Source organism: Phragmites australis, chromosome 5 (assembly GCF_958298935.1).
Source record: "Phragmites australis chromosome 5, lpPhrAust1.1, whole genome shotgun sequence".
In the NCBI taxonomy this organism is placed as follows: Eukaryota; Viridiplantae; Streptophyta; class Magnoliopsida; order Poales; family Poaceae; genus Phragmites; species Phragmites australis.
Genome location: NC_084925.1, coordinates 46015515 through 46039049, shown reverse-complemented (window position 1 = coordinate 46039049; position 23535 = coordinate 46015515). Strand labels below are relative to the sequence as shown.

Below are 23535 nucleotides of genomic sequence, written 5' to 3'. Positions count from 1 at the left end.
AAAGACAGAGATGACAAGAAAATTTTAACTATTCTGACAAGTAATATCTAGCAGCACCAAAGATTTGGTTCAGTTAATTTGATGGGCAGAGACCATCTGAATGCCAAAGATTGAACACATCCAAATGTACTTGAAGATGATTACCAGCAACAGAAGCGCTCACTGACAGACTATCAAACCAGCTGCTTCATCACCATCTCAACCAAATTAAACAGAATTTAACATGATAGTTCCTCATGGTCCAAATCTGGGCACGAATTAACACGATTTAAAACAAAAACTTTTAATTGGTTCAGGGGGAAAATCTTCGGTGCAAACTAGCAAATAGATGTATACGTGATACCCATCCTACTTTGATTTCAAAGGAGCCCTTGTTTTGCGATATTTAGTGCCTAGGATGAAGATTTGACGCATTCAACAAACATCACGCACGTCCACATTACCACAATGACTCAACTTTTACAGCAATACCAACATTTGCCTCAAGCCCATTACATGCATAAATGCACTAAGCTGGTCTCCCGTGATCAACACAGGAGATCACTGTAGTTGCCCACGAGGGAGCTGTTGACAAGAAACAAGAAACACACTCACAGAGGGTGCAATGCAAGGCAATATGCAAGAATACCGAGAGATCAGATGGCCAATTAGCCCGCATCGAACTGCTGACATGTATCGATATAACAATCAAAAGAATTAACAAATGGCAGCAACCAACACCTTAAGATTGTTAAACAACTCTCCAATAGGCTAATATAATATCCATTATGTCTGCAGACTCTGTATGTACATCTAAGCACACAAAGAACTCTAGTAGTTTGCATATCACGAACCCAGAACAGCAAACCAAAACTCTAGACAATTTTAAAAAAAGGAGGAAAAAAAGAGGAAAAGAATATAGGTGAATACTAGAGACAATAACGAATCCAACTGACATTCAGTATCAACGCATATTAACGGACGAAAGAAAAATTGGAAAACTCCTTTGATCCATAGATAGGCGACTGGCGAGGTGAGATGGTGATCAGGAGACGGTCGGCTTCACAGCCACGGGATTCGGGGGCTCTGAGCCGAGTACTGCACCCGCCGCCGACATGCCATTGACAGCCGAAGGGTACTGGGGGAGTACGCTGGTGTAGTAGATGGCGCGGCCATTGCTGTCATACGCAACATGCGAGGCTGGGGCGTAGGCTGTGGCATTCGACATGCCCGCTGAAGGGGCGGAGCCATTCGCGTTAGCATTGCCATTGGGTGGTGCGACGGCGTAGACGGCGGGGAAGGAGGTCGCACCTGGCGAGGCGGTGGCGGCGAAGTAGCCATGGGGCGCCGGGATGAAGAAGACAGGGGCATGGTCAGCGCCGGAGCCAGGAGCGACGGATGTATACCTGCCAGGCATCTGCAGGTAAGCCGTCGCGGGCGGAGCGGATGATGGAGGCGGGACAGGGGGCTTCTCCGGGAACTTTGGAAGGTAGTACTCCGCGTTGGCGGGTGGGGTGGCGGTGGCGGGAGGGTAGGCGCGGGTCAGGGAGTCGTCGCTGCCGTTCCTCGGGAGGGCAGCGGAGGTGGCAGCCTGAGCAGGCGCTGGTGGCGGGTGGTGGGTAGCGTTGTCAGCGACCTGCAGCTTCTCGAGCTCCTGGATCTGGCGCTGGAACTCGGCGGGTGAGACGACAGGGGAGATAGCGACGTGGTCGCCTGCCGGGTTGGGATGGCGGTCGTCGTTTTTGGCTGGTATCTCGACAGGGACGTTCTCCCTCACCGTCGGAGGATCGCCCGCTGGGTCCTTCACCTTCACCGCTGGGGGAGGCACGAAGCCGTTGTCGAGGCCGAACAGGTAGTCGGGGCCCGTCGGCGCTAGCACCATGGGAGGCTGAGGCGCCGGCACCTGCATCATCGCCGGCGGTGGCGGCTGCTGCACGAACACCGTCTCCTGCTTCACTTGCGGCGGCGACGACTGCTGCGCGAACACCGCCTCCTGCTTCTGCTGCGGCGGCGACTGCTGCCCGGGCAACGTCTCCTGCTTTGGCTGCGGAACAGTGTTGAGAGCCTCGACGAACCAGTGGCGCTCCTGCTTGGGCTCGAGAAGGCCGGCCGGCTGTGGCGGTGGCGGCGGCGACTGGACGGGAAAGAGGAAGACCCTCAACCTGAGCGTGGATCCGCGGGAGGAGCCGCTACCGGAGCCAGGCGCGGGGCGGTGCAGGTGAAGGCGGTCGTACTCGAGGACGAGGTGCTCCAGATCCTCGTCGTTGGTGACGGAGACTAGCGCGTCGAGGTCCTCCCCAGGGAGCTGGTACTTGACGCAGACGTCCCCCGGGTTCCCCGCGAGCGCGGCTAGGCGGGCGGCGAAGTCGGCGAAGCGGAGCGGCCTCTCGAGCGACAGGATCTTCGTCTCGCCGTTGACGTACGCGAGCTGGTTGTCGTGGGGCCGCGGCTGGATGCGCCCTCCGTAGCTGACCATCAGCCGCACCTTCGCCGGCGGCAGCGGCGGTGCATGCACCGCGGCCTCCGACCCCTCGTGGTGCGTCTCGTCGGTGGCCGCGGCGGAGTGCGGGGACGAGTCGCCAGAATCGGCCATGGCGGCGGAGGATGGGAGGTGCCTCGGCGGCTAGGGTTGGTTGGAGAATTTCAGATTAGAAGGAGGCGCGGGGGTTGGGGAGGTGCTATAAGGTAGGTGGGGAATGTGATTAGCGGCGGGTTAGGGTGGGTGATTAGCGGCCGTCGCTGGGATTATCGAAGGGTGGCGTGTTTGGGGTATCTGACTCACCACAGTTAAGTCACCGGGTGAACCGTATCCTTGACTCTATAAACAGTACTGTATAAATAGTAATTTATGTATAGTATTTTATAAAGTGTAATCTTACGTACAATATTTTATTTTATAAATAGTAATCTCGTACTTATAAACAGTAACTTGAGTTCTATTCCACTTGACTCGTAATACTATTCGCCCAGACTCATAGCACTGTAACGGCACTGGGTTCGCAGGAAGGGTTTCTTGACTGGGTGGGCTGTGGGGGCCGGTGGATGGATTTTGCCGTGTGGGGACAGTTGGGATCGATGTGTGGTGTCCGTGTCAATGTGTGTGTTGGTGCGGTGGGCCCTCCCTCCTCTTCTTTTCTGTGCTCTCTTCTTTGTGGAGGATCTTTTCCATAACAACCTTACCTGCGTATGTTTATTAAGGTAGTACAGTACTAAGTAGCAATGGTCGTTAATGCAATACGTACTTCTACAGGAGAATTACGTGCGCGGTTTAAAATTCCTGGGTATAAAGAGGTGCAACACTAAATCCACAGTAATTCAGCATATAGTCAAGGACGCAAGATAGCTTAGAACCAGTGTTAACCGCCTTTAATTTGATGAGTACCAAGTATTGGTAATCTCCTCCTATTAGGTATGACATACAATATAGATTATAAAAATGCACCTATACTTTTATCTACATCTATATCTCTACTCTTATAAAATATATGATTTGTAATAGATTTGATACATCTTCATCATTCATCTAAATTGATCAAATAATCATCATACAAAATTAGATCTCATTATTACTTCCAAAAATATATTTAATATGACATTATTTGCATTCTATACATTATAAAAATGCATTCAATCTACATGCATTTTGCCTACAATGCCACCTTTCTGGAGAGGTTACGTCGTCGCCTGTATGTCGCTTCCACCACCGTTTATTATAAAGGTCACCTAAGTTGCGCTATCTTTATCTCAATGTTCTATTAAAAAATCACTTTCATCATCTTATAAATCAGTCATCATCTTTACTCTCTTTATGGTGTTAATATGGATGGTCATTATTTTCCCTTCTTAAATTACATAATTATATTGTGAATTTCATGAATACAAATCTCTCTTTTTTATGATATATTTTTGTATTTTACAGATTACTATATCTTGGATTATTTATACATGTGTGAATACGTATACAGTTGCTAGTGTACCAAAGTAACGATTTTTTCTGAAGTATAATTGGAGTCAAACATTTAGTTAGGGGAAAAAGGAACTCAGGTGGAGTGACTAAAAAATCGATATGCAAGCACAAAGTACTCTAGTAATTATTGTTGGTAATAAAGTTTTAGATGCTTCGTGGGGATTTTGTCTGAGGCATGCATCTGAAACATTCCATGTTTTAGAGCCGGACGTAAGGGCCTCCTTAAAGTGGTTTTTTCGTGAACTAGAATATCTTTATAAAGGGATGTTTGTTTTTTTTAACGTTTTAACAGTTGTTTTATAGATTTTGTTACGAAGGGATTTGTTGAGGTCATTCATTCTATAACAAAATTGTCTCTTATTTTTTTTCACAAATTATTTTGAGAAAACTGTTGGTGATAAGAGAAAATAAATAAATTCAAAATTCAAAATCTTTCAAATTCGAAATTCCATGGGCCACGGCACCCGCACCCAAAGTTCTACTTCCAACCGACAGGGAGCACTCACTGAGTCAGGCGGGCGGGCAGGCAGCGCGGGTGCCTTGCACGATTGAGAAAAGGCGGCAGTGGCAGTAGCCACGGCCACACGCCGGCAGCAATACAGGTATAGCAGCGCCGCGCGGCCATGTGTCGCAGCGCACAGGCATGCACGGTGAGGCACAGGCCATGTGAGCGAGCCAGCCAGCGAGCGAGCTGCAGTGCACGACGGCCCCAGGTGGGCTGGTCCCGGCGGTCACGCCGCGCGCAGTCTAGCTCGGAGCTCAGAAGGCGGCTGGGACCCGGGGGGGGGGGGTCGCGTAGCGTAGGTAGGAGTTAATTTTGGCAACGTGTTAGGCCGGCGCGGCCGATGCAAACCCGGTCGTTTTGCTGGTCAATTCTGACCGAGCACGGCCACAGCCGCGGCGCCATGGCGATCCTGCAGGCTGCCGCAATGCACTGGCTGTGGCTGTGGTTGTGGCTGTGGCTGCCCTTCCGCGAGGCCAGTTGTCTCGTCGCTCGCCCGGCCCGACTGCACCGAGGGATTCTTCGGACTTAGTGATTTTTTAAAGGATCTTTGACCCGGTCTTCATTGGCATTACGGGAGCCGGAGTTCGTCTTATTGGAGCCTTTATCAACTACACTATATGACTTATGATTTACTATTATTAGGAGAGCAAATGAAACGGATATTTTCGGACATCTGACTGCTCGAAGGGGTTTGAAGTAAATGTTAAATTACTAATATTTGTGTATGATATTGTTCGATACTATTTATCTGTATCCGATATGATATTTAAAATATTTAAAGTATCTGAATCTTATATGTTACGAGAAAAACTATTGTAATTTAACTTAAAACATAATATATATAGATATATAGATAGATTGTCACATATCCGTAGTAGATAGTAGTAGATAATTCTGAATGTTTTTATTTTTACATTTCAACTACCACTTTCTTGCTATGCTCACTTTAATTATACTTATATAATATTTAATATAATATGTAGAGATATAAATAAAATAAAAAATTTCTATCAGTCCGATCATCCAACCATAAAAATAATCTAAAATAAATATAAAATAACCGATATCTATATACCATACTATTTAAGATTTGATCCGGTTACACCCAACTACTACTACGCAAATGGACATAAACGGATCTACTGTAGGGGCTGAGAGACTATGGTCTCTACTCCCGTACGAAGCTCCCCTAAGACTGTCTCTAAATATTTTTTTTCATTTCGTTCTCTTTCTGATTCTTTTTTTCGTTTTTATTTTCTTTATTTTCTCTTCTCTCCAACAACTTTCTTTCTAGAAAAATCGCGAAAAGAAAGGAGAGAATCCTGATTTAGAAGGAATGACCTGAGAATCCCTTCACGACGAGAACCGTAAAGAAAAACCGTTGAAGCGTTGAAAGAAACGAAAATCCCGTCGTGAAAAAATTTTAACCCTTAAAAAAAACTGTTAGACACAGACTAATCTTCTTCAATTTTTAGACATGGAAGGTGAGGAGAAAGAAAAAAAAAGAGAGCTCCCTACTTGTTGGTTCTGCATCCGCCGCTGCAGATGAGATGGGTGGAGTTATTGCCCTTTCTCCGGCGAACTGGTGCGTTGAGGGCCCTTTTCCTTGTGTCGGCAGGTTTGGATACTGATACGGAGTAGTTCATATAGTCTGGTACAACTACTATCTTGGTTGGTACACTACCAGTAGGCCAGTAGTACCATATGATGGCGCCACTGCCACCACTTGCTTTCGAGATACTAGTAGTAGTACTCGCAGTCTCTGGACAGACTGCGTTCCAGATCCGCTGTATCTGCAAATCCACAAAGTGATGTGACCGCAGAGAAAGGAGGAACGGAAACGCAAGGAAGACATTTTGGATCCATACGATAGATCAGGTGCGCTGTTGCTCGTGAAAATTATCGCATGCTCCACTGTTTTATTTAGACTGAACCGGAAAATCCTAGAGAGATCAACTGCAATTCTGTAGCTAGTGAACCGGAAAATCCAACTCTGCTCGTTAATTCTGCGATCGCCTGGTGCTTTTAATCCAGCTCAAGCAGCATCAGGTCGAGCCAAATGAGCCGTCAAATCTAATACTGCAGTACTGTTAGTCTTCGACTCTGACACATAGAGCCAAATGAGCCGTCAAATCTGAGGCCGCAGATGGTGCTGCGAACCGGTGGAGATATTGACCTGGCCCTCTTTTCGGCGCGCCAATTCTCACGGGTACGTTAACTCACATCGACCAAGTGCTGTGCTCACCACTGGACCAGCGAGGACATTCTAGGTGACTCGGATCCTTACATTAACAATGAATTAGCGCAGAGGCTTATTATTTATATATAGTAAATCGAGTTTGGTGATAGGCAGTCTGCATTACTAATCATCAATACGGTTGCTACAGTGTGTAAATGTACTGTATGGATGATTTTGTATTATAGTATTTTATTGTAGTGGTTGATCCGGAACTTTTGTTACCGATCGGACGGCTAGAATTTATCGCTACTGAAGATCGCTGTAGATCCGTTTGTAGGATGTAACCGTATGGGTGATTCATGTCTGAGCGTTCACGTCATCTAGTACAGTATATCAAAAGAACCGCTTCCCTGCACCCTCTCCATATCAATGGGCTTGGAAGACTGGACAGTGGGATCTACCAGAAAATGGGGTTTTTTCAAAGGATTTTGATGGATTTATGCATTCATCTGGTTTAAGAATAAATTAAATATCCATAATATCTCTCTGTGTCTGTCTGGCAAAATACTGAAAGATTTAAAAAACCACATACCTGTGATCTACTATAGCACGCCAGATTAGAATTTTTGCATCAATATATATAGCAGAAATAAAACGTCAGCTCATGAACTTGCCTTTTATCTGCCATGATTGACATCACATTACATGCATTATCCGAGCATGTGATCTACTAATAGCTTGCTCAAGTGGGTGCATCTTGTTTTCCATTCAAAGATAGGCTAAATAAATATATTCATGATATTTGTATGACTAAACTAAAGGGACAAGCATTGATCCTATGTCAAGTAGGATTGTACTACCGTTAATCTATCATTAGTCTAGTAACAAGGCATGTGGTATCTAGTTGGGACTCAATCAGATTAAAAATAGTAGATGTAATTTTTTAACCTTTAAAGTTAAATTTTAATAAAAAATTTCTCATAAAATATATTATTTATAGCTATAAAATATATATAGTGTAAAATCATTTTGAATTTTGAATCTGTTTGTATAATTTTTTATACACTAGATATTTTTATAATTCGATTAAATATTAGTTAAAGTATATAAATTTTGATTTTTCTAAACGGAGGGAGTAGTTCGCAGGCAAAGGGGATGGATTTTATGAACCTCCGAGATAGAGGAATACTTTGAGCATTTTCGACGCACATAGATTGATTTGTTTAAGCTCGATTAAAGAATCGTTACAAGTATTCTAGTTGAGGTGCCTAGTGTGGGACTGTGGGCAAGCAAGCACCTCTGTCGCTGAGACGCATAGGCAATTGCATTGGATCCGGATCCAAGTGAAGTCATAGTCAAACAGTAATCTCTGAGGTGTGCTATAACCATTTGTAGTCGGACACTGATCACACTATTTACGAGAGTATTGTAGCGTTAACTTTACGGCTCAAATGATTTGAATTCACGGTGACTCCAATTCATTTGAAGTCAGATGATCCGGATTCATTGCATTGCTGAAAAGGAAAACATATGTTAGGTCACATATCGAAAGCACTGTGCTGTGGCGAGAGTGTCGACGCGCCGTTATTAACTGCATAGGGTGTTTTAATTTATTAGTACTCATATTATTTGCAAGTAATTAGAGCTCTGAAATGGTGTGGTCAGGTATGAACTGATCCTCCGAATCTAAACACGAGAGCAAAGATGGCTTCTTCCATACTCTAGAGTTTATACAACTATGGTTTAATTTACTTATTTTTTGCCACACGAAATTACTGAAAAGGAAAAGGAAAAGGGTAAAATTGTCCGGGTCTTCTCCATGCGGGACCCGCTTTCAGTGACCTACTCCCTGGAAACGGTGTGGCCCCAGCTAGGTGGGTGCGCGTGCAGTATGATCCAGTTCCTGTGGGCTTGGTCCACGGCGGATTTTGAGAGGAGGATGCCGCTGCCTTCCTTCCATCCTACTACTGGTGGTACAAGTACCACCTAAGCAATTAGCCAAATGGCTCCAATCTCGCTGCAGTGACTGTCAACTGTTCCTTTCGTGAGAAAGACTCTCGTATATTACCACGGTTGTCGTGATTAAGTGTGCTTTTGGCAGCGAGAAACGTTACTGATTTTTGCTAAAAATAGGATAATTTCTATCAAACGATTAGTTTGGTTTTTAACTCTTGTAAGGGACCAAAAGGAAGTTTCTGCTTTTATACTACCTAGGAAATCTTAAAAATGGTGTTTCTCACTATAATCGCATTTCTTCATGAATCATCTCCCCTCACGTATAACCTTCAGGAATCCAAAACTAGTGAACCAAACAAACGATTGCACATATTATTTCTTATTCACCGTATAAATGTTTTTAAAGAAAAACCAAATCCAAAATATTCGTAAGAGAATGTAGAACTATACTAAATAGGTAACAATCTAATTTGTGTCAGGAAAAAAGTCTATTTGTTCCTTGCGTCAACCGTTCATGCCAATTTTTGGCGTCGCTCGGGAAAAAAAGGCACGAGGAAGATAAAGATGTGTGAAATAAATTACGAATGGAATCGGTTCCTGCCGGAAAAAGAAGAGATGCTGCTGATTTTAAAGGAGGGGAGTACACGTAAGTACGTAAAGGGAAGAAATAACGAGATGGAGATATCGACACATTCATACACGGGGCATCTGATCTGAAAGGAACATAGCAATATAAATGTGATATGATCATATGAAACACCAGCGTGATTTCCTACCGTTTTATTTTTTATATATATGCGAAGCCGATCATCACAGGAAAGGTAGCATACCAACACGACACATGTCTGTCCAGGATAGACATGGAATTGTCCGAGTTGTAATTATCCACGATAGTTTTGTGGAAAAGAAATCTTATGGTCTGCACTGCAGCCGAGCTCATCTGCTGCTGCACAGAGTAAGAGCTTCCCAAGTTGCGTTATTCAAAACCTGCAGCTAGTCAAGTCTCTGGTCCTCTTTATTTAAAACAGATGAACATAAACTGACGATTTGGACTCTATCCGCCGAGCCACACGGTCGGATCCGACGATCTCGACGTCCCATCAGTCCTGCCTGACAAGAGGGCTTACACTCAAGTTTAATTTAATCTATCATATTACTTAAGAAAATATGTCATCAGTTTATTCTCAAGATCACAAAACTCCCACGTTAATCAGAAAAAAAAATCTAAACTACTCATTATAATAAACATCTAACGCCTAGATTAAACCAAATATCATATATCAAATATAATTAATAAATAGCTAAATTCAGAAGAAAAAAAATCCATATCAAATACGATCAAAAAATATCTAAATTCGAAATTAAAAATTATAAAAATTAACAGTTTAATTTCTATACGGTTTGAAAAACAAAATATCTAAATAAAGATTACAAATTAAAGAAAATTAAAATAATTAGAGGTAGAATAGAAAAAAATAAGCATCCATATCAAATATAGTCTTATAAACAATCAAATTATTAAAAAAATCGAATATCTAAATAAAGAATCATGTAAAATATAATCAATCAATAGCTAAAATTTATAATAAAAATAAAAAAATCCAAAAATCTTACTAAAATAATAGATTAAAAAACACCATATAGCTTAAGGTTACCACATTAAACAGGTAGTAGGTAAGTCATAGCAGGAAAGTAAGTTAAATCTATTTTGATTTTTATTGGACTGCCTATAGCTCTACATATGACACACGATTTTGGCAGTTAGTCAAAATATATACGAATCAAATCAATACACATATACGATTCACGTATAAATATATAGCATAAATAATTTTATTTTTAACTAACATAGCTTTTATTTCTTATTCTAATTTTATATATTTTGTAAATAAATAGCACTAACCTGATAAAAACTAAAAAATTCTTTTTTAATTAAAAATTATCATGATAAACAGCGAGTTAAACACGCTATTAACTTGTGCCAAGTTATAATGAATCGACGGATACCATCCATCAACACATCATCAATCACACGCATCAGCGACACTGCACTTACCTAGTAAGCGCGCATGCATCGACAGGCCACAGCCACCGAACTCCGGGAGCCGTCCACTTGTCGGGCCCCCTTTTCCAGAGAGCAACCTGCCTTGTTGGACGAGCATGAGGCGTCCGTGTAGTGCCAAAGGCTCCTGGTGACAGCATCACAGCCGTCGGTCGCACTCACGCACGTGGATACAGAAGGAAAAGGCCAGTGGCTTTGGCTACGCTGTCTCGTCGTACCATGTACTACCAGTTAACGTCAACCATCTCGTTCCCGGCGATCATCGTCGCTGTCTAAAATAACAGCAAAATGTCTGGATGCATGTGGCCACTACGGTTACAGTGAGTCGCATGCAGGGTGGATCTTAAGAGCGGCTAGTACCCTACTGAAGATTAGAGAAGGAACGAAAAAAAAGAAAGAGTAATATAGACGAAGAAGAGAGAATGGGGCTTTTTTTTATCATCAGTGATCCTCATGTGACATCCTATTTATCACTCTAACTTATATATATATAGACTCAAGACGGCACACATACTCAATAGCAACTGATATTTTCTATAGATGCTAACTAAGTAATTATCCTCGAAATAAGAGAGAACTCTACTCATCGAATCTGCATCCGCCACTAGTCGCAGACGCACATGGAGTTGTTTAACTGAGGCTCAAGCTCGAAGCTCCTGCAGATGCCTGCAAGTACCTCCTAGTGACTTGTTTAGAAGCGAATGCATCGAGCACCGTGGCACCAAGGGTTTAAACTTTTAACGGAGACACATGGGCTACGGGGTAGGTAGTGAGGCTTGTGAATGGATTAGTAGAAAAAAAAAGTTAAGGGATGGAGTTGCTAGTACCCTGATCATGCAAGCCTAGCACGTAGTTAGATTTGGACTTGTAATTAATTTCTAACTGCGTCAATCAAGGAGAAATACTATTGCTATATTACTGCACGGTATCTATATGGTAAACTGGAATCACATGATGGTAGATGCTGTCCTTGTCCGTGCATTGACGAGGAAAATTAACGCGGTGGTTGGCATTAGGCGCTGTTCTTGACGGTGCAGCCTACTTCAGTAGAAGCACCGACGCTTCTTGCTCAGAAGGTTACTTGTACTGTAGTGATGGTAACAGAGCGGGGTGCACTGTTCAAAAATTTGTCGGTAACAGAAAAAAAATACATAATAATCGGGCATCTCGGTCCGACTCAGTTTCAGAAACCGAACAGTAATCGAATTTGAATTCAAAAAATTTGAAAAATAAAAAACCTGAAAAAATCCTTAAAAAAACTAGACACAATTCTAAGACCTTCTGTGGAATTTTTTTTAAAAAATAATGTTGTTTGTATCATATTCTATAGGAAGGAAATTTGAAAAAAAATGAAAAAAGTTGAAGCGTGCAGCTCAATTATTAACTCATGTTAAGAAAAAACTTAATATGCAAACACATATTTTTCTTGCGTATGACGTATCTTAAGAGAATCTTTAAAATTGATTTCACTTCATTTAGAGTTTTAATAATTTCTCTATGATTTTTACAAAGTTCACAAGCATAAAGTGAATATGTTAAAAAAACAACACTATAATTAACTTTTTCATGTCTACTATTATTTTTTCTACATAAAGCATAGTATAAATAAACTAATAAAAGTGGTTTCACTAATTTTAGATGTGTGTGGGTCAGTTATGAATTAATCTAGTCACAATACATTTACACAATCCTGTATGTTACAATAACTAATTCATGGGTTCATGTATTTTTAAAAGACATAGCATCATTTAAGAAGACTAAAAAAATTAGCTTCATGATTTTTGGATTAGCAAAGTGTAAACTATGAATTTAACTTGGTTTAACAAATACATTTTCTCACAGAAAAATTTGAAATTTTTTATGAGTATAAATACTTTTATCATGTAGTCATGTTACAAGGAAAACAATAAAATTTGTTTCACTTGATTTGAAGCTCAGATGAATTAGCTATTGATTTTACAAGATTGAGATAATTTTTGGGTTTTTTATTGAACTTCATTGAAAATCGAGAAAATCGCCCAATAAATCGAGAAAACTGAGCGGTTACTGACAAAACCGAACGGTTACCAACAATGCAGAAAATTAGAGAAAACCGTTCGATAAATCGAGAAAATCGCTCGGTAACCGTACCGAGAGCCTAAATTCAAGAATTTTTTCCTAAAATTTAAATTTTTTCAAACAAATTTTATCCAAAATTTATGCAAAATTATCGCGGTTACCACGGTTTTTTGGTTACCGCCGCAGTTCGGTTATCGAGCTTCGGTCGGTAACGTGAACCCTAGCGGGGGTGGAGCTGAGGTGCCCTCTGTCCTCATCCCATCCTTAAAAACCGTATCGGGTAAATACATGCCACGTACTTATCTCTGTCGGATCCTCGAACTCCAACGAGGTTTCAATGGGGTGAGTACGATGGGCGTGTCGGGGTGGGCTTGATGAGCCGTGAGTGCGGTGAGGCTACCGTGCCAAATTTCTCTCCTTGCTATCTTGCGAGGCTTACGATGTTGCTTAGATTATATATAACTGGCACTTAGAACCTTTAACAATGGAAAAAAATTCAAAATTAAAATCAAGCTGAAAAACCGAGTCATACAAACAAAGTTTATGTGACATAATTGTGAGTGCCAAATGCTAGACTCATCTCCATTAATATTGTCACAAATATGGTTCACAGATTTATTACGGAAATCAGAAAGAGAAAAATAGAACAATGCTCCGCACTTATAGTCTTTACTAATAAAAAGTCCATATTTTGACAGAACTAATTTATTAGACTTGAGTACCACTTAAACCCGTCTCTACATAAAAGGCAACCAAAACTAGATTCTTTTTTATTGAATGGACATGCTACACATTCCTCAGTTATACAATCTTTTTCTAAAGTAAATTTCAGATCTATCATGCTAACATCATGAACAGGAGCATGAGACACATTCCCTATTAAGACGGAATAATCTCTAGCGATCTGATAAGAAGAGAACATTGGACTATCAGTACACACGTGCACATTAGCCATAGTATTAATTCACCAACTGGTAGACTCACTGAAAGAACAGTAGGTAGATTATCATACCCACTAGTTCCATCTTCAGTGTTACCAATGGTCATGTTGACAGACTTAATGTTTTTCCCTTGATTAACCTTTGTTCCTTTGCAGTCTCGGTAATCTTTAGCTCAATGACCAACCTCGTCACACACGAAGCAAGGTTCATTATATTTGTTCATCTTCTTCTTCTTGTAGTTGGTGGTTTATTTTATCTTATTATTTTTTATTTGTACTTAACATTAGAGGATTGTTGCAACATATTTACGCTAGACAGTCCATCGTCTTCTTTATTATGCATATTCTTAGCTTAAGCTTTCTCCTTAACATTAAGAGACGCGAACATACTCTCAACAAAAATCACTTTGTCTCTTGTGTTTCTTAGACTAGGGAGATAATTTGATAATGATGTCCCCATCTACAATTTTTTTTTTTGGGTAAGTTATACTTTAGGAGTTCAAATTCTTTTATAATGCACTGAATCTCATGATATTACTCCATAATATACAGTTCACTGCTTGCACGGATCGATTATCGACTATTTTGTAGTCATAATATTGTCCTTCAGAACTGCCAGACGCAATCTAGTAGCAGTTCATAGTTGTAAGGCACATAGTGATTTTGACCTACCATCTCTTAAAGTATATATCAATAAACTTGTTCGGTCTCATTGCATTAGGAAAACTAGCCATTATTAAATCAAAGTGCCTATATTAAGATTTTGGATTATTAAAAATAATAGCACTTTTAATTTAATTTAATTCCCTAATATAGCATTAACAATGTTGACCATGTTCCTACTAGCTGACTAGTTCTGACAAAATCTGACTAGCCTCAAGTAAATTCGACAAGTCCCAACAAACCTCGACTAGGGCAGATGCTCAACAAGATAGTGTAACAAGAATAGTACTAATCCAAATTCGGCCCATCTTATTTTGCGCCCAATCATGCGGCCTCTACAGGCCCATCTGTTTCCTTCTCCAAGAGACCCTGTGGACCATTAACGCAATAACTGACGGGCCGAGTGGGGAGCACGGGGCCTGGTGGTTGTTTTCGGTTTGATTTCGAAATCCTGCTTCTTCTTCCCTGCCCAGCAAGGCTGCCGTATGTACGCATGCAGCGTAACGGCATACTTTGCAAGGAGCATTATTAAAGTTGAGTGATCCTTTTTTGTTTCTTTATTTTCCATCGGTAAAGTAATCGGCACGATAAAGGTGTACACAAGTTTGAGGAGAGGTAGCATCCGATCGATTGACGTATCAACAAGAAATACAGCTATCTCTGTCCGGATGTGCAACGAACCAGCTCTCCTCCTCTTTCCAGGAAAAAAAAAGGGTGCAACGAACCTGTTTGTCAGTTAGCTTACTCACTGTGGAATTGCATGGACGGATTAGTTCAAAAAATCCTAAACCGATGAGTGAAGTCAAGTAACTCACTTAGGCTAACTCCAACAGAAGTAGTATTTGTACCTTTTCTTCCTGCTATAGTAAACTATCTCTCTTTTCACACCGTATCACTCTCCAACAGATGCTCCAAATCAACTTTTTTGCAGTTACAGTAATACGGCCGGGATGTAGTAGCTGACAAATTTACTACCTACTGTACATGCCTTATCACAGTGCACTGAGTATACACGTAGATCCAGAGGAGGAGGAGAGTAATAAAAAGTAAGAAATATGGTATCTGTTGGAGATAGAAAAAAATAAGGGATGCTATAATAGTATTAGATAATGCTATAATAATATTATAGGGTGTGAATTTTTAAAGTTTCTATTGGAGATTGCCTTATACTTTAAAACTTCTCATACGTATGCTGCCTCCAGAGGAGGGTGAGGACAAGTGTGTCATTATTGACTATGTGCTAATATCAGTCATAACGTCGTATGAGCGTGGGCATACGTGAGGATGGTCATGTCACCTGAGCGAGGTTACGGAACTCGGCTTCTAAGAACAGTGTTGAAGGAAGAACACAATACTATATCCTAACAGTGGATAAATCGGTATCCTCTTAGGCCCCTGCTATTGTAGCAATGGGCCCTATGTATATATATGTGTATATACGTATAGATTTTGTTTCGCGGATTCGAAACTTCTCGCGTTTGAATTTGTATTTGAAATTATGTATGTAATATTGCGGGCGTGCCAGTATACAGAGTATACAAGAGACAGGATACAATGTAATGGAATTGTAACTTTATTCATTCATATTGAATTCATAAAGTACATCTTTCGATTACACTTGTTTTACTCCTCAAACGCACACGCTATCTGACTATCTTCATGATTTGGCGATTGCTTTGTCTTGGTTCCCGTGGCCTCGTGGGGCTCTCCGGTTAATTACGCCCGTCTTCGGGCTACCTCCGATTAAGTGCGCTGGCGGTCGTCATACCGAGGTCGTCTCCGAGTCTGCAAGGCTGTAGTCACACGCAACAAAGACCAAGCAAAGTGAGCGTTAGAAAGAAAAGCAGTAAAGAACGGGATCACAGTCTAGCATGAACTTTTTGGACTGTTTATGTCTCCCGGGTCATCATCGACCACACAGGCCTCAGAATTGTGTTTTTTATGAAGAGATGGGCTAGGAGCGCGGCATGACACGTAGCTTCGACCGAAAGCAGCAGCATGGCCACAACCGGGAGCTCCGACGCCGTGCTTGACTCACTAACTCCTCTTTGGGCCTCGGACTTGTCCTCATCGGCCGTCTGAAGGCAACGTGCCACAAAGGCGAACGCCACAAAGGCTAGGTAATAACATGTGAGCCACAAAGGCATCAGCCATAGCACCGGACATCCTTAAAAAAGGATTAGGTCTCTAGCAATATCATAACTTAATACTGGGGCAACCTAAAGAAACCCACACTCTGAATTTTCTGCACCATATGATCACTGACAAGCAGTAGCCATATGAATGCAAGCCTCATGGCACGACGGCCAGACATCAGTGCATAGTATCCCCATCATAGAGAAGGGTAGCACCAGGCCACCACCATTCGGCTAAGAACAGGAGGAGGAAAGGAGAGCCTCAGTTTTAGCATCATCGGCGGTCTCCGAGCACGACGGCACGAAGGCCGGGCTATCACAGAACATCAGCATGAAGCATAGCGGCCGGGCCTCAGTTTTCATCACTGGCCAACTGGCACGCCGCATCAGCGAGCACAAAGGCGGCACGATGGCACGGCTAGACAGACGGGCGGCGCAATGGCACGCATAAACAGAGAGACAACACCATGGCCGGGCTAGCAACATCACGAGATCCACGGCACGACACCAGCACTGTCAGAGGCTCGCCGACATGGCCATGGCCAGGGATCGAATAGAGCATGGTGCGGCATCAGCACACATCAACAGGACGAGCAACAGTCGGGCCTCAGCAGGCACAACGGCAAGTACACAGAGCAAGAGCACGCCGACGCGAAGGCCGGGGACAAGCGTGAGCAAGACAGTAGCATATGCACGACGGCACGAAGGCCGGGCTATCACAGAGCAGAAGGGGGGAAAAGCAACGGCACAGCCGGAGCACCGGCTACGACGGCAAGGCCGTGCATCACAGAGAAAAGTCACGGCCAGGGCTCACCTTGGGTCAGCGTCATGGTGGTGATGGGGACGGATCAACAGCGCACTCTGATCAGAGACGGGGAAGCAGCAGGGGCGGCACCCTTCAGGGCTTCGGCAGGGCACGAAGGCGACAACGCGAGGTAGCGGCGAGGTGGCGGCGCAGAGTAGCAGGGCTCCCGCGTGCTCCTCCAAAAAAAGAACCCCCCTTCCGGGCACCCCCTCCCTGCACCTTTTATAGAGGTGGCCCGAGGTTCCCACGGGAGGAGAGAAGGGCATGTAGCCGACCCAAACTCGCGGAAATCGCGGCGGCCGAGCTCATCCGAAGCAATCCCCAAACCGATTTGAAATCGGGGGAAGAGATAGAGATAGAGAGGATTCGGTTTGTTGGAGACAAAGGGGAAGGGGAGAGAGGGCGCCGGCACAGCTCGGGCGACACGAGCGGCGCGGCCCGTAGACCAGGGGGCGAGGCGATGCGACGCAACAGCTCGGTGCGGGGCGAGGACAAGGAGAGGGGGGGGCAGGTTGCGGCTGGGTCGGCGCGGCCAGGCGCATGCGTGGCGGCGCTGCTCGGGAGCGCGGCGCGAGAGGAGGCGGCGGCGCTTGCGAGGGAGGTGGCGGCGGATGCAAGGGAGTGGCTCCCTCCCTCAGCTCGCCCGAGTGGATAAGGAGAGCAGCGGGTGGGCTGGGCCGGCCTGACCGGGCCGCGCGGCAGGAAAAGGCTGAGCCGGCTCGGGCCGGCCTCAAGAAAAGGCCCGCCTCCTTTTTTTTTCTTTTTTTTATGTATATGAATACGTACATGGGTGTAAATATACACCAAAATGGTATCGTACAGATATATATATCCTATTTATGTATATATGTATAGATATATATGTATACGTATATACATATGTATATATGTAATTTTTTTTGAGAAATTATAGAAAAACATCGAAATAAATATTAGTTACATTAATAAATCAGCTAAAAAATCTAAAATGCAAGAAAAATATCTAAAACTAAAAAAAAATATGAAACAATTTTTTTTAGGTTAGTATTACTTTCACCTACATGTTAAAATTATGTGCATGCATAAAAGTACAATTATTTTCTCTATAATTAATTTAATGCATTTAACATTAATAATTTTATAAATAAATATTGAAATGTACAAAAATTGTGAACTTAATTTATTAGTCTTCTTTTGTCATGCTCTACACAGTAAAATAAAAATGGGCGCGGCGTAGGCGCGCCAATCAGTACGTATAGGCATACATGTATCTTTATATATACGTATAGGTATACATGTATACATATATACACACATATATATACGTATACATATATATGTAATTTTCTTTTTCGAGAAATTCTAGAAAAATGTTGAAATGAATATTAGTTACATTAATAAATCAGCTGAAAAAATCTAAAATGCAAAGAAAAATATATAAAACTCAAAAAAAATATGAAACACATTTTTTTAGTTAGTATTACTTTCACCTACATGTTAAAACTATGTGCATGCATAAAAGTACTATTGTTTTATCTATAATTAATTTAATGTGTTTAACATTACTAATTTTATAAATAAATATTGAAATGTACAAAATTTGTGAACTTAATTGTTTAGTCTTCTTTTATCATGCTCTACACAGCAAAATAAAAATAAGCGTGGCGTAGACGCGTCAATCAGACTAGTTATTGACTATGTGCTGATGTCAGTCATAGTGTCGTATGAGCGTGGGAGTACGTGAGGATGGTCATGTCATCTGAGCGAGGTTACGGAACTCGTCTTCTAAGAACAATGTTGACGGAAGAATAAGCCTTTTGTGAATAGTGTTATGAGAAGCAACATACATGAGCGACTCAATCTTATAGACGAAGTGAAGAGAAAAACAACACCTAAAGTGATAAAAAAATCTCTCCACTTAGCACACTGACTGGGGGATTGTATTTATAGTGTTATCTAGAGTGTAAGTGTATAACTATATCTCTTATGAGGTTGATAGCGATACAAGCTATCGCTATATAGCTAGAACCTAAGGTTAGGCATGTAAACCATTGATATGATAAGTGGCAATAACTGTTACAACAAATAGCCATAGGACTATGCCAGTCGTCAGTTATGGCGCCGATCCTATCCAGTGTGTTAGGACAACTACTAACCATATTAATATTAAATACCGATCACTTCATAACAAGTATCACATGGCCGATGGACCTATTTCCCGTCGGTCCTTCTGAATGAAGGATCATTGCCACGAGACTCTATAGGTTCACGAGCAACAGTGGCTTGGGTCTTTGTGGCGAATCGAAGGCCGAGGCCTCCGAAGGGATTCCAAAGCCTAGTGGCCTTCTGGCTTAGAGTGACGGAGCTTAAGGCGTGGGTGGTTTTTGATGGTGATCCTCCAACAGACAGCGCGTGGAATACCTTGTTATCTCAAAACATACCCTCAAGATCGTGCTAGATGGCGTTAGCGAAAGCGCTGAGCTTAAGGATAATGGATAAATTCTCATTCGAAAATGGAGATACAGAGGACAGAGCGTATGGCATAATCAATGGGTTGTCATGCCACATTGAGAGGGTCGGGCGCTGCCGTGCTGTCGATGTGGCACGAGGCTCTAAACTTGCGCACAAACATGAGAAAAAGCTCGTGCCAACGTATGTATTTTGGAGGATGCATCTCCAGCGCAAAAGGATTTGTGTGCACATTGATTGTGGAGAGAGCGAAAGCGGGATTTGCGGGTTGAGCATGCGGGATCGCAGCAACAATGATAGCAGCGAGCGCTGCGACAAGATCTTGCGATTCGTTGGCCATAGGTGTACAGGGATGCTAGGGAGACCACAAGACAATGGTAAGAAGGATCGATGATTTAGGTTGATACCATATTGGTCGTTGGTTTTCGGATGTTGGTCGATGGTTTTCGGATGGGTTTTCGCATCAACGAACACTAGCTAGTGTACAAGCGTTGTACATGTAAGACACTAGCATCCAGCAGCAGAGCCGAGCCATGTGTGGCAGCACCTTGAGTTCGTTGTAGCTGACAGGAGGAGCGCACACTCACTGTGTCAGTCGCTAGTCACATAACGTGGCTGTCCGCTAGCTGCCCAGCTGCATCGGACCGATGGGTGATGCGTGGATGGACCAAATAGAAGCAGACACGACGCATGATATTATTGATCAGGCGGGCACAGGACACACTTCACTGCAAAAGCAGCATGGTTGGTCCAAGGCCAAAATTATTGGAATACGACCGCTTCTCTGTTCGAAACCGAAACGAATAGCGATAAGGACATGGATCGAAGTGGTTCTGAACTTCACATGATTAATTTTAGTGCTTACTTCAAATCTATCTTCTGAATTCTGGCTCTGAATTTCTTTCCGCGATTCAATGGAAACCCAAGCCATTTGTCATCTATGCAGCAATGCGTAGATAAACGCTCAACTGGCATCTTCCAGTGGCGCATGAACAGAGCAGAAACAGAAATTTTATAATGCATTAATGCTCATCTGTTTGTACATTCATTCTCTTGTGAAGAAGATATGAGCAAACGAAGCATAAAGCTAGAACGAAGAGCGATACCTAAACAAGCTCCAGAGAAGAATGAGGAGCAGCACGGACACAAATCGAGTACCTACCTATTGGAGTCTGGATTCGGGCCACTTGGAACCTCATGCTTGCTGTCGTCCATCCCCGCCGAGTTCCACCGCCGCGGACGGAACCGCCTCGACCTCGCCGCAGCATGCAGGAGAACGCGCCGGCCCCCCGCCGACAACGACGACGACGCTGCGGACGGCGGCCTCACCGCCTCCTCTCCCTGGCGAGCCACTGACACGGCCAGTAGAACGGCGCAGAGGAAAGCGCAGAGGAGAAACAGCAGCGCAGCGCTCGGTCTTCCAACCCATCGAGTTCTTGCCATGCAAGAACCGAAGCAGAAACCGTCTTCCAGGCCTCAGAAGCCACCACCAACGCCCATGAGCAGCAAGCAGATACCCAGACACTGCGAGTGAGAGAGAAGTAGAGCTAAGCACCTAATGTGTATGTGAGGCTGTGAGCTTGCTCACTTCACAGTTCTTGTACTGAGAAGTGAGAAGGCAGGGTGACATTTGTGAGACAAGATAGAAACTATCAGGCAGGCTAGAATGTGGTTGCATGTAGGGGGAAAGCTCAACCTGGAGGGGCACCGTTCAATCCAGACTTCACTCAGTGTTCACTGCCCCGGCTTTTCTGAATCTATCGGCTGGGTTTTGCAGGTGAAAATGGGAGGCAATAACCATGTGCACGCAAAGGCACGGAGCAGGGAGGCTTCTTATCTACTGCCCGCAGCAACAGACGCCTGAAATATAAGCTGAAGTAATCCCAGGTGTATCTGACACCATCATCACCATACATTGATAACTTGTACAGCACCAGTCTCTGACTCGCGTGCATTACTCTACGTCTGTACCACTGCTTACCACTCCATCTATGTCTTCCTTTAATTTCACTGTGCAATATGCATGTTGCTTGTAGTATGAGCGAACGTACCTAAACCGCCATGGATTACATATTGTTTGGAATGGTAGTATTTGCTACTTGAAGTCTGAAGATGCATGCAGCAGCCGAGAAGTTGATCATGGGAGGACCGAGACCCGAAAGGGGGCAAATTAAAAGCAGGGAAGAAAAGACGTAAGACGGCATCAGATGGAAGCTTTGGTTTTGCTAAGGCTGTAAAGCGCCACGCAACAATATGACGGGCCTTGAACGGAATACTGTTGCTTACTAGCTATCAAAGCATCCTCCTCCTGTATCGAGTATCGACCACTACATGATCCCTTCCTTAAGACCACAACAAAAATGGCGGCAAACTTTCACATGCAGAGGCATGCATGAACTGTTCAGCTCCAGATCAAGTATATGATTCAGGAGCACTGTGCAAACACACGGTTAATGAAGGTAAAGAAGGCGATTAACAAGGGAGCGGTAATTTGAGTCCAAGGCAGACAAGCTTTTCCATGGACAGACAAGCACAAACTGCCTCACGTCGAGCCAGCGCCCTTGTCCCCATCGTGGCCTGCAATTGTCACTTCACTTCACACCTGTAGACCCTACACGACCAACGAAAACTCGCTCGAACTCAGCATCACAGGTGCAGACATGGGCAGCAATCGCTGTGCACCATGTAGATTCAGCTTAATTATCGCTGCATCTTCTCCCATCCTATGAGGGGGCGTGCAGCCGTGCTACTGCTCTATAGGAGTATATATATATGTTGGAACAGCAAACAAAAGGCTCACGAACTTTGAAGCGGCCATGATTGTATGTACCACCTACGTACAAGAGCGAGCGAGCATGCATGCAAGAAGCGGCCGATACTGGTGTGATCTCGGCCTCCCGTCTAATCAAACTCATCTTGTCGCCTCGCCGCCCGTGAATAGTGAACTCGTGATTATGAATGCTACTATGTTCTTATTTGACATTGCTAAAATTTATAGATTTTTATTAAAAAATTATTTTTTAAAAAACTGCTTATGTCTTATGCTAAAAGTTATGTGCTTTTATAATAATTTTTTAGGTTTTTGACATAACAGCTTTTAAAAAAAAATCATTCTCAGCTAACTTATCAATTTTTAGTTTATTTAATTAGAATATAGCTTTTTAACTTTTTAAAAATCAATAATAAATTAATTTGTTTGTTTCAATTTATACCTTATGAGAAATAATACCTATACATACATAGAAGAAACTCATCCTCTTTCTGTGAGCCTCTGAAGAAACTCATCCTCTTTCTGTGAGCCTTATGAGAAATAATACCTATACCTTTGAGCCTCTGAACGTGGCAACCGGGCTTTACGGGGGGCATCGTCGGGAGTCAAGGCTCCTGCTTGTTCTCGGAGCTCTCTCTTCTTTCTGAACACACTGTTGTTCAGCCTTTTATAGTAACACTAGGGCATCAGTTGAGTAATATATATATATATATATATATATATATATATATATATATATATATATATATATATATATATATATATATATATATATCAGTAGTAAGTATGTACTCCTAAGTACAGGCTAGTTTTTATAGAAGTAGTACTGGGCACTGGCTACAGAGATGCAAGCCTTGCGCCTTTTGTGGTAGTAGACGTGGCCATGCTAAACTGCTAACGCTATTATTGTGGATGGAACAAGTCATGGAACAATCTCATGATTTGGATACCCACGGCACGGCTCTCTTTCAACAAGGGAGCTGAGCATGCCGATCGATCGTTGGAGCTAAGCATCATTCCGTCGTCTGTCTGTTAGTCTTCGGGAAACGTATTAAATTGCGCCACGGG

The 23535-nt window shown here is 43.0% G+C and overlaps 1 protein-coding gene across 2 annotated transcripts; it reads right to left on the bottom strand.

Moving 5' to 3' along the window:
• Positions 1–638: 638 nt before the first annotated feature.
• Positions 639–2722, bottom strand: LOC133920061 (extensin-like). Of its 2 annotated transcripts, XM_062364700.1 has the most exons (2): positions 1291–2722; positions 639–1212 (listed from the first exon to the last, which is right to left on the bottom strand). In XM_062364700.1, the coding sequence occupies exons 1-2, from the start codon at positions 2570–2572 to the stop codon at positions 1025–1027; spliced, it is 1470 nt and encodes a 489-aa protein (XP_062220684.1). In that variant the 5' UTR covers positions 2573–2722; the 3' UTR covers positions 639–1024. The 2 variants fall into 2 exon arrangements, with proteins under 2 accessions (XP_062220684.1, XP_062220683.1); XM_062364699.1 differs by having other exon boundaries at positions 639–2716.
• Between the last annotated feature and the right edge of the window lie 20813 nt (positions 2723–23535).

Coding starts and splice junctions, on each gene's coding strand:
- LOC133920061 (XM_062364699.1), bottom strand. CDS start 2,572: ATGGCCGATTCTGGCGACTCGTCCCCGCACTCCGCCGCGGCCACCGAC.